This window comes from Sinocyclocheilus rhinocerous, unplaced genomic scaffold (assembly GCF_001515625.1).
Source record: "Sinocyclocheilus rhinocerous isolate Xijiao unplaced genomic scaffold, SAMN03320098_v1.1 scaffold17, whole genome shotgun sequence".
In the NCBI taxonomy this organism is placed as follows: Eukaryota; Metazoa; Chordata; class Actinopteri; order Cypriniformes; family Cyprinidae; genus Sinocyclocheilus; species Sinocyclocheilus rhinocerous.
The window spans coordinates 264,798-277,285 of record NW_015634017.1 but is presented as its reverse complement, the minus strand read 5'-3'; the positions used below and the strand labels follow the sequence as shown (position 1 = coordinate 277,285).

At 37.1% G+C, this 12,488-nt stretch overlaps 1 protein-coding gene across 1 annotated transcript in view; it reads right to left on the bottom strand.

Moving 5' to 3' along the window:
* LOC107745091 (gamma-aminobutyric acid receptor subunit beta-2-like) overlaps positions 1-12,488 on the bottom strand; it is a 45,315-nt gene continuing 32,827 nt past the window's right edge. The window contains exons 6-9 of the mRNA XM_016558922.1: positions 7,904-8,068; positions 3,820-4,064; positions 3,309-3,449; positions 1-1,359 (exon numbers count right to left, since the gene is read on the bottom strand). Coding sequence (XP_016414408.1) covers positions 1,015-1,359; positions 3,309-3,449; positions 3,820-4,064; positions 7,904-8,068 — 896 coding nt within the window. The 3' untranslated portion in view covers positions 1-1,014. The remainder of the gene's footprint in view (positions 1,360-3,308; positions 3,450-3,819; positions 4,065-7,903; positions 8,069-12,488) is intronic.

Sequence of the window (12,488 nt, the reverse complement as noted above, 5' to 3'; positions counted from 1 at the left end):
ATAACATTAACATCTGATAAATATTGAATCAGAATTTTTTTTTTTTTTACCATGATGTAATATCAGCTACTAGTTTTCAACTTATATCTATCGATAGTGTTAATGGTTTACAAATATATTGCGTCTTTCTTCGTTGAGGTTCACTCGCCTCATCCAATCTCGAAACACTCGAGAGATGTTAAACAGCCAGCGGCTCACCACACAAAGTTTATACAGTGTAGAGATGAGGACTGTCTAGCATTTACACGGCCTAGGTACTGTTGACACAGTCCAACCACCAGGGTAATGGTCCATGTCAGTCCGTCCTTGTCCATGGGATCACATATACGTCCTTCGTCGTGGCCCAGCATGTTCATATATACCCTGCATCAGATAAAACCTTTGTTTTAATAGGGCTGAGTTTCCTTGTTGGCCCAACATCAAAAAAAAAAAAAGCAATAGTAAAAGGACCTGTTGTGAAAATACCCTGTATGGCTTCCTGACAGAGTCTTTGCATCCTGCAAACTCATTTGAAAGAACAGAAGAACCTTTAAAGTGTCAACTGAAAATGCATTGTGCTCCAGCTCTCTGCAAGAGATAAAGAAAACAAACCAAAGCATGCTTTTAAAAGATATCTGATACACAGCTTAACTATAGGAAAATAGACTTTCACGACCGACTCCTTTTGTAAAGCTTTCTCGGATGCAGTTGGCTACGAAGTAAACATATACTAACCCAAAAAACAAATCCTTTAAAATATATGCAAAGACAAGCATAAATATTTGATGCACAGAGTAATCTACATATGACAAATATAAGTGGTATATTGAAACTCTGGAACAAGCCCTGTACTGCGTGTTTTTTCCTCCGGTTGTGTCTTTAGAACGAAAAAACTAAATCCTGATTTTTTTTTTTTTACTTTGACCATCTTTCCGCTATATATTTGAAATAAATCAGCAAAAGGTGTATTGTTTTATTCTCTTTTTTTACTCTTCTTTGTTTTCTCTTTTGGTCCGTTCTGCTCTGCGGATGCTTTTAATGCACGTAGTAAAGCCAGTAAACTATGTTGAAGAAGGAAAACACGGTGGGGAAGATCATCCTCGACCACTTGTCGATGGAGTTGACGTCGGACAGGTCCGGGATGTTGACCTTGAGCTGGGAAGCCCGTCTCCTGAGCCGGCTTTTCTTCTGGGTGGCGTGGCGCTCCAGCGCGCTGTGGCCGTAGTTTTGCCGAGCCATGGCCGCTCGACGGTACTGAAGGGTGGAGCTGTCGTAGGCAAGCATGGTGCTACGCGGGTCACCCAGACTCCGGGAAAGATCAGACGGACCCATTTCGTTCTTCATCTCAACCGTGGTCAGCCGGATATCATCGGGGGTCATCTGGAGAGAGAAGCAACATTGTAGGATCAGGTCTAGTTAAGAATCACTGTCATCAAATGGTGCATTATTGAAGAGCCCTCTATACATTATATTTGCAAAACCAGCATTTTTCTGAGATCTGTGGGTAGGATATTTTCAAAACACTGTGTATGCAACTGGAATCCGCCTTTTAAAATCACAGACCGCAGGGTAATGCTGTTTTTGCATATGTCGAAATGATGCACAATGATGGATTTCATGAACTAGATGTTGAAAAGAAGTGGACTGTCCCTTTAAAACCATGATGAATGCAGTGCAACCATAGTAAAAGAATCGTCAGCGATAGTTACACTGCACTCATGGTAAGCTGTGGAGTAAAAGCGTTTCAGGCAATAATATCCAGGATTATTCACGAATTTCAACCATGGCATGGTTAAAATTCTGTCTGCGTATAAATCAGCCAAATAAATGCAAATAAAAAAGGCAAAAACATGAAGGCAGAAGTCTAGATCAACAGTGAGGAGTCAGGTTGCAGAGATGGAGGTAAGGAAAGCATTCACTCACTTTCACTTTCCACGATAACCTTGCTTGCTTAAATTTGATTTTATTTAATTTTTCATTTTAAAGTTTCATTTTAAGCATTATTATATCTTAGGCTGCTTAATAATCATCAAAATTGTCCTACAAAAGCTACGTAAACATTGCAAATGCAGTTTGCTAAGCGCTAATGCTACTGTAACAAAGCGACAAATGTTGCACCTGGCTAGTGATACAATTTATCAGTATATATATTCGTATAATCAAGACTAACTAATACCTAACCAGATTAAGTGTTAGTTCCCCATTGTGTTGTTCACCTTGTCAATAGATTTTCTGCTTTGAACATTCAGTAGGCTAAATATTGTGTAACAGAAGTTTGATATCTCACATGCTTTAAATTGTATTATATTATATACATTTATCTGCATTTTATTGACAATCAGCCACTTGGTTTTTATGTAGACAATAATCTTGGCTATTCAAATTTTACAGACCTTAATTTATGTTTATAAGTAATTACCCCGAAATCAAATTCAGTACTCTGAATGTCCCATAAGTGAAGTCTCGTTCACACCAAGAATGATTACTGTAAAGATATCTACTGTATAAGGATAATTCAGTTAGTGTCCACAGCAATGCATGATATCATTTGTTATAATGATATATAAAAAATTATATTGTTATATATTTAAAGCAGGATGGATTCTGATTGGCTGCCAATGCTTTTATCGCTTCGACAATATCACTCTTCTGCAGTGTTGGGGAAAGTTAGTTTTAAAAGTAATGCATTACGATATTGAGTTACTTCATTAAAAAAGTAACACATTGCATTACTTCTATGGAAAGTGATGCGTTACATTTCTTTTGTGTTACATTGTGTCACCTGGCCTGGGCTTGATTATTAGTTTTTTTTTTAAATAACAAAAAATCCGAAAAGTTATGTGTTTGGCAACTTAATTTGAAAAAGTAACTCGTTTAAAAGTAATGCGCTACTTGAAAAAGTAAACTGATTACGCAAATCACGTTACTTGAAATACGTTACCCCCAACACTTTTCTTCTGTGTTGTTATAGTTGTAGTGTGGACCACCCTATATTCTCATAGAATTTGAATGATTAAAATTTCTTAAAGTTATCCTCCGTGGTGTGAACGGTCCTTTAAACTAATAAGCATCCACTGCACAAAACGCTACGCTCGGCAATCAAACAGGAATGGGCATCTGGGAAAAAGGCTCGGATGCAAACGATAACTGAAAAAAGGGCAGGACAACGTAATGGTGGAAATGATGATGGCTACCATCATTACTCTAAAGGAAGAACAACAGAAAGTCATCCAAAGAAAGCATAAGAATCAAACAGAAACAGCTTGGGTGTGTTTACTTCTGGTTGGTTATCGATGCAGAGCCATTGCATTTTTTGTACCATTCAGTACCTTAAGTCTTTGATCGCCTAGTCCTAATGCAGCATCCTCCGCAAAGATCGGATCCCACATCGAGTCATACCCGTCAATTTCCCTCTGTTTCATTCTGGCATAGAGAGCATCGTCTCTCTGAACTACACTTCCCACCAACCACTGCAAGCATACAAAATCAGTACAGTTACAGAGGTCGGCTGCACTCAGAGAGAGACACAACTCTTTCAGTGAGATTAGAAGGAAAGCCCTAGAGGCTCCGCCAGCCGAGAGTCTCTTGTTTACAGCTAACAAAAGTCTGCGCCGATCTCCCGGATATTTCACCACATGTTTCTGAGGGTAAAAGCCCATTAGGTTGCGGCTTGTGAACAAGCTTATGCCAGTGGAAAAAATACAGCTATGCATCCGGTGTTTTAACAATCTGACCCTGAAAGAGAACCGACCACCTACTGACCAGAGGCCTTTGTCAACAAACCCTAAAGACGCGTGAGGTGTTTGTGTGTGTGTGTGTGTGTGGAAAGCTCGGCAGTACCTTGTTGGGGTCAGGCCTGAGTTTCTCATTGTTGGCCGTGGCGGCTTTTTCCGCCGCTTTCTTCTGCCGCTGAGGGCCTCTCCCGAAGAAGATGTAATTGACGAAGGCGTACTCCAGCAGCGCCAGGAACACAAAGACAAAGCAGCACATCAGGTACATGTCTATGGCTTTCACATAGGGAATCTTGGGAAGGGTCTCTCGCAAGTGAGTATTAATGGTGGTCATGGTCAGCACGGTGGTGATACCTGGAGTTCAGAGAAAGCATTCAGGCATAATTAAGTACAGCTCAAGTCAGTTGCAGCTTTATATAACAAGAGAAGTGAGATGTAATTATCCAGCAAGCGCTGAGTAGGAGCTGCCAACGGAGAAATTACAGAGGTTATTCATGTGTCATCTTCCAACTTGAAACCATTATGAAAACTTTGACAACAATCGACTTGAATACAATGCGCTAATGCAAATGCAAATCGAAGAGGTTTGCCGCGAGCTACGGCGCTTCCAGAGAGAAGCATTGAGATATACCTAGAGATGTGCTTTTCGATTTAAACGAAGCACCATTTCGGGTAGCACTCATGAACACTGTGGGATGAGTTGCATGATGAAAATTAATGCTTGGGTTTAGGGGTCTGTTCGCTCTCATGTAACTCGCCTCACAAAGTTCTCGTGGCATCAGTGGCACTTCAAAATTTGCAGCTTGTTGATGCTATTATTAAGCAATCCGACTGAAGATATTTCGCAAAAAAAACCCCATGGACTTACAGCGAAGGAGGGGCCTCTTATGCTTGCCAAGGCTGCATTTATTTGATCAAAAAAAGCAGTAAAAACAGAAATATTGTGAAATATTATTACAATTTAAAATATCTGTTTTCTATGTGAATATATAGTAAAATGTAATTTATGTCTGTGATCAAAGCAGAATATTCAGCATCATTACTCCAGTCTTCCGTGTCACATGATCTTCAGAAATCATTCTAATATGCTGATTTATCATCAATGTTGAAAACACTTGTGCTTCTTAATACTTTTGTGGAAACAAAGTGATAAATTTTTCAGGATTCTTTGAATAGTTCAAAAGAAAATCATTTATTTTAAATAGAATTTGTAACATTATAAATGTCTTTACTGTCCCTTTTGATCAACTTTATGCATCCTTGTTAAATCAAAGTATTGCTTTATTTTCAAATGTATTATAAAAATAATCTTTTGAATGGTGCATGTAAATTATAAAGAGTCAAATCTAGTTTTTCGATGGATTATTGCCTCTAAGCTCACCTCTAACCCATCTGCCAAATTAGTCAAAGAACAATTCATCCGCATTTCTCCCATATTCCTAAATGTTTAATTTGTTCATCATCCTCATCATCTCCGTTTGGTCAAATTCACACATACATAGCAAACACGTTCAGTGTAGAATAAAGCAATAAGCCCCGGGAAGCCGTGGTTTACAGTGAATTTATAACAGCTAAGGGGCGTTGTTAGGTACGACGCGAAGCGGAGTTTTACAAAACGGTTATTCCATATACGTAGTATATTTCACAAAATAAAACAGAGCAAATAAAGTGTAATGATATTAATAAAAACATTATTCTTCCGCCAAACAATGTAGTTCCTCAGAATCGTTTGTGGTTTCAACAAAGTGGTTGCCGAGCAACACACAAAGTAAACAAAGGTGTATGTTTGTAGAGTAATTTACAACAGCGTTGAACTTGGCTCAGCCAATCAGAATCAAGGACCGGAACTATCCATTTTATAATAATAATTTTTCCGCATATTTATATGTTTTTTGTGCAAAACAACTTTATTAACATTATAAGTAAACCTCAAGAAACAGATTTTTAAAAATCCATGTCATGACCACTTTAAATACTACTCTTATTTATATAAAATAATATTTATTGAATAATAATATTTAATAAACAACAACAGCCATCATAAAAGTTGCTAGGCAATTCAGTCAAAAGTACAAAGGCAGCACTGAGCAAATAAAGTGTAATGATATTAATAAAAACATTATTCTTCCGCCAAACAATGTAGTTCCTCAGAATCGTTTGTGGTTTCAACAAAGTGGTTGCCGAGCAACACACAAAGTAAACAAAGGTGTATGTTTGTAGAGTAATTTACAACAGCGTTGAACTTGGCTCAGCCAATCAGAATCAAGGACCGGAACTCTCCGTTTTATAAAGCTCAAGCAATTCATTCTGAAGCCACGTAGAGAAACCGAGACGTCAAGTCTGTAACACAGCCGCTGTATTTCTGTTTAAACAATACAGCAAGGTTGAGACATGTGTTTCCTTGTCACATGCCCCTCACTGCAGACAGATTCATTCTGACAAGTTCACCCAAACACAAAAGGCCCGGCTCCCTATCATCAGTGATCTATTCTCCGCCGTCTCCCCCCGAAGTATCAGCATCACAAGAAACCATTTTGTCATAATGGCAGGAACATGGCCCTAGACATAAAACATGTCAGTAAAGAGCGACCAGAGGAAAGTTTGTCAGCTTAATCAGCAGTAATACATCAACGCAGATCAGCAGAGGCTACAGAGCACTCCTAATAGAGTTTGGAGCTGAGCACTGACACCGCTGTATTTTCACTGGAGTGAGGCAGATTTAAGACCCACTTGAGTCCAAGCATCATACAATTTCATTTGCAATTTGAGCCTGCTCTTTTGGAGCACAGGCAGGTACTGCCCAAAGGAAAGCACAACCACAATATCTAGTTCCTCCTACGCAGCAATGCGAAAAAAAGAAGATTCATCTCATGATTGTCTCCTCTAGAGTTTCAGACGAGATGCTTTAAAAACGTTTTAACTACTCTGATTTGAAAAAAATTTAAATACCAAAGATCTCAAATATGAGTCATAATATGATAATATGAAAGAGCAACCGCTGAACAATTCTCTTCTTGGGGAACAGATGTACTAAGATCACCTTGATTTTTGCCAAGATATGTTCCTGAATCAACCCCCAGAAGACCTCAGAGGATGCTGCTAACCCTCAAACAACATATAAAACTACTAAATTGTACCTAATCGCAACATTTACTCGCAAAGTTTAATCGCAACATATAATCATTACAGTTAATTACAGTTAACAGTAATTTGTAACTAACTGCATGATTCTTACTGTACATTTCTGCCATAGTCACCACTAATAACCTACTCCTAAATATAACTAGAAACTACTTTGCAGCGATTTGTATTGTGAAAAGCACTACACAAATAAACTTGAATTGAATTGAATCACTATCTTTTGTTGATCCTACATGGAAAACTAGACTGCTTGATGCATATGTCATAATAAACGAGACACACTTTCAACAAGTCAGATTTGAAAAGTCCTAATCTGTTTGGCAAACTTCTACCAGATTTCTGAGAGCCTAGTTTGTGTATACATATCATTAGTATGTACAGTTATGTGTCTTATTAGTTACCATACTGTAAGGACATGCCTGTTTGTAACCACTTGTCCGTAAGTACTACATATTTACCATGTATATACATTAGTAAGTACAGTAAAGTATCTAATTAGTTACCATGTTTGGGCACTACCTGTAAGTGACGGTTATTACCCACACTTGTCTGTATGTACAAAATAATTACCATGCATGTACGACTGTTAAGTACAGCCGTGGTTCTTATTTGTTACTATGTACATACACTTCAGGTAAGTACCTTGTGTTACCACTCATTTGTCTGTAGGTACAAGATATTTGCCATGTATGTACCAGGGAAGTACACGTACTGTAAAATAAAGTGCTACCATCCTATTGGGTTTTGTAGAGGGAACCAGGGTGATGTAAACTTCCAGGTTAACCTACAAAATGATACCATCACTGCAGCACGATATAGGAATGTTGTTCCAGGACCAACAAGGATGTTGATACAGAAACACATCTTGGCAAAATCACAGTCACTGATGTATTACTCAACTGCAATGAGAGGCAAACAGAAAAGAGCCTGTAAAACAAGTACCGGAAATCCAAAGAACCATCATAGCTGATCCCTGAGCATACAAAATAAAGACACAGTATAAAATGGTCACCATAAGCACAACAAATACATCGCATGATCAGATGTCCCACCTAAAGCCACGCGGGCAGCAGAAGCATCGTAGTTGATCCAGAAGGATACCCAGGACAGGATGGTGATCAGGATTGAGGGCATGTAGGTCTGCAGGATGAAGTAACCGATGTTCCTCTTGAGTTTGAAACTCAGAGACAGACGAGGATAAGAACCTGGTCCAAAAAAGAAAAAGAAGGACGGTTTCATTCATGCTCTCTAGTAACATCTAGTAATAACCATTTTGGAATTGCTGTAGTCGTACCATACAAAGTTAGGGGTGGTGTGTAAAATTGTAAATGTTTATAAAAGAAGCATTTTCTGCTCACCGGGGCTGCATTTATTTGATCAAAAATGCAGTAAAAAAAGTCAAATATTATTGGAATTCAAAATAACCGTTTTCTATTTTAATATATTGTAAAATGTAATTGATTGCTGTGATCAAAGCTGTATTTTCAGCATCATTACTCCAGTCTTCAGTGTCACATGATCTTCAGAAATAATTTTAAGTTGCTGATTTGCTGCTCGAGAAACATTTCTGATTATTGAAAACAGTCGTGCTGCTTCATATTTTTGTGATGCATGATTTTTCAGTTCCCTTTCGAAAGGGAACTCAACGCTGCGTCCTCTAGAGGGCACTAGGGGACTCTGGCGTTGAGTGTAGCTAGGTCTCCTCTCGCTTTAGAGAGTCGTTATGCTGAGACCTCCACTCTTGAGAGTCCCTCAACTATGGTTGAGTGTTGTTAGGCTTCCTCTCGGTTTAAGAGAGTCATTCTGCTGAAGCCTCCACTTTGCATAGCTCCGCTTAGGCAGTATTAATGTGTAGGCTCTTGAGCCTCACTAACTGCCCCTGGCATTGAGTGTAGCCAGGTCTCCTCTCATTCTAGAGAGTCATTATGCTGAGACCTCCACTCTTAGAGTTCTGTACTTTGGTGGGTGAGCTAGTCTACGACGCTGGTGAGCTTGAGCCTGCCTGTAGAGGTTGTGGCCTTTCTTTTTTGAGCCTCACTAACGGCCTCTGGCGTTGAGTGTGGTTAGGTCCCCTGTCACGTTAGACAGGCGTTAGGCTGAGACCTCCGCTCTTAAGTGTTACCCTACCAGGGTCGAGCGTTGTTAGGTTTCCTCTCGTTTAAGAGAGTCGTCTTGCTGAAGCCTCCGCTCCCCAGCAGCGTCTCGTTCCCTGTTCTCAGGGAACCATGGTTACATGCGTAACCTGAGACGGTTTCTTTGATAAGTAGAAAATTTAAAAAACAGTATTTATTTTAAAATCTTTTGTGATGTAGTTAATGTCTTTACGGTCACTTTTTATCAATGCAATGCATCCTTTAATCAACTTAATGCAATAATGCATAATTTCTTTAAAAAAAAACCTGGACTGACCGTTATCAATAAACTGTTGTTTTTAGCATCAGTCTTTTTCTTGTATTGCAGAATGCTGATCATTTTAGTTTGATCATTCAATGCATTGGTCCATATCATTCTGCTGAAGCCTCCGCTCTCCAGAGCTCCGCTTAGGCAGTATCATTACTTCGTAGGTTCTTGGTGAGCCTCGCTAACTGTCTCTAGCGCTGAGTGTAGTCGGGTCTCCTCTCATTTAGAGGGTCGTCATGCTGAGATCTCCACTCTTGGGAGTTTTTCTATTAGGGCTGAGGGTTGTTAGGCTTCCTCTCGTTAAAGGAAGTCATCCTGCTGAAGCCTCGGCTCTTCAGAGCTCCGTCTTTGCAGTAATATGAGTTTATTGCAGAATGCTGATCATTTTAGTTTGATCATTCAATGCATTGGTCCATATCTAGTAAACACACAGGCCACCTCAAATATATATTTGGTGGCAGAACAGGTCGCAATAATAAGCGACGTGTCTGAGAGTGTGGGTAGAGTCAGACAGCCAGACTGTTCCTGTTATCTGTTCCTGAAAGGCAGACCAGTGATGATAATAAGACTGCAGAAAAACAAATTATGTGCACTTACTCACATGCTTACTCATCGCATACATCGCTTCAAGGTTTAGCAAAAGGACACTGTAACTATATATGCATGCAATAAGGTCTGCACCACAGCATTTCAGCTTGTGATGTTTTTGTGGATAAATTGTAGGGATCATACCTGGCCGGGGCGTATATCATCTTTCTGTGTGCTCACAGATGTGTGTATAACGACTGTTGCACATGAAGCCTTTGAATGTATTAAAAATCAGAGCTGGGTAGTAACTGATTACATGTAATCTGGAATATGTCATCAGATTCCAAAAAATAAGTACTTGTAATTAGATTATATTACATTTTAAAATACGTTTTTTTTATCGATTACATGATTACATATTATTCACTCAATTGCAATAAATTATTTATAATTTATTGATTTTCCCTAATTCTTCTTTTTCCGTCTTTTCTAAAATAGCCAACCGCTTATATACATTCAGAAAGTCTTCCAGTTTTGTGGACGTTCACACAAAGACCCGTCACTATAATTAAACAGAAAATATACAAGCCACACAGAATTTGACCACTGGATTTACAAAAAACATTTCCGTTTCAAGAAGTGTTTTCTCAGCATTACTGATGAACAGCACATTAAATTATGGGTTATTTAACCATGTATTTCTATGACTTCGGAAGGCTTTTGTCTTCAAATTCTGACTTTGTGTCTTACTTCCTTCTGCATCCAAGCTTTATGAGACTCTAAACAGAGAGAGAGTTGATCCTCAAAAACGTTGATCATCATCCTCAGATTGTCCATTTGAATATCGCATATTTATTTCTATGACTTCGGAAGGCTTTTGTCTTCAAATTCATTAAAATGCACAAATTCACGTTATTTCTTATTTACATGTAATGCAGGGATTCCCAAACTTTTTTGTGTCATCTGAACCTCTTTCATCTAATATATTTACTTGAAGTACCCCTGCGATTTTAAGGTAATAATTTAATAATTAAGTAACACATTTGCATCTTCATGGTCCTCTGATGTTGGTTAATGGTCAGATGACATCAGGAAAACTAAATACTTCATCATTTTTAGTATGTTTTTTTTTTTTACTGTTATTTTAAAATGATTTATTTTAACTTTACATTTTTATGATTTAATTAATTATTAACCTTTCTCAGTCTAAACTCGTGAACCCCCTGCAGTTTCTAGTTTGGGACCTTACAGTAATGTAATGTTTAATGCACTTGTTATTAATGACAATGAACAGAATATATTTTCTTTCTCTTTGCATTTTTATTTCAATACAAGATTATCCTATTTAAATCAATGTGATAAATGAGTAATCAAAAAGTAGTATGATTATATTACCTACATGAGTAACAGGGTTGTAAATATCACTCAAATTACATTACATCTCTAAATTACATCACTCAATAGCTAGTTGTTGTTGTAGTTTTTGTTATATTTCCCAAAATTTAAAGATAAATATTTATTCAATGTTTTTTTCCTACAATATTTTGGGTAACAGGGTTGAAGGTTAATATTGACAAATGCAATCAACAAGAAAAAAGGAATAAGGTTGTTTATGTGATCCAAATTATGTAACTTTGATCATGCAATAACCAGTGTTACTTTAGTATCATTGAAATGCTATTATAGTTTTTATAAATATTTTGAATCTGTTTTTATTTTTATATTTTTTTGTTTTCAAAACAAAAATGTTCGTTTGTCTCAAAAACGTTGATCATCATCCTCAGGTTGTCTATTTAAATATTGCATATTAGTAAATATTATAAGAAATGTGTTTTACATTAATTAATGGGGTTAGATTTGTTTTCAACCCTGTTACCAATATCCGTGACATGTCTAAATACAGTTTAAAACATTTTAGAAATAAATAGACAAAACTTATACCATTAAAAATAAACAAAACAAACTAAAAACGATGCAAACATGAGTAACAGGGTTGTAAATATCACTCAGATTACATATTACATCACTCAATAGCTAGTTGTTGTTGTTGTTTTTGTTATATTTCCCAAAACTTAAAGATAAATATTTATTCAATGTTTTTTTTCCTACAATATTTTGGGTAACAGAGTTGAAGGTTAAGATTGACAAATGCAATCAACAAGAAAAAAGGAATAAGGTTGTTTATGTGAAAATTTGTTTATGTGATCCAAATTATGTAACTTTGATCATGCAATAACCAGTGTTACTTTAGTATCATTGAAATGCTATTATAGTTAATCTCTTTACATTTATTTGTGGATCATAATCTATTTATTTGGAATAAAGCAACAATTCTACCCCCATAATTAAACAACAGTGAGAGAAAATCACACTAAATCACTTTTGTAACTTTAATACGGAATTGTATTTACACAGTGAAAACTATGTAAACTACCTTTATTTTTAAGAGTGATACATGATATATATCGTCATCGTGATATAAAATTACTCATATCGTGATACGTGACCCTGGAGCACAAAAGCAGTCATAAGTCGCTGGGGTATATTTGTAGCAATAGCCAACAATACATTGTATGGGTCAAAATTATCCATTTTTCTTTTATGCCAAAAATCATTAGGATATTATGTAAAGATCATGTTCCATGAAGATATTTAGTAAATTTCCTACTGTAAATATATCAAAACTTAATTTTTGATTAGTAATATGCA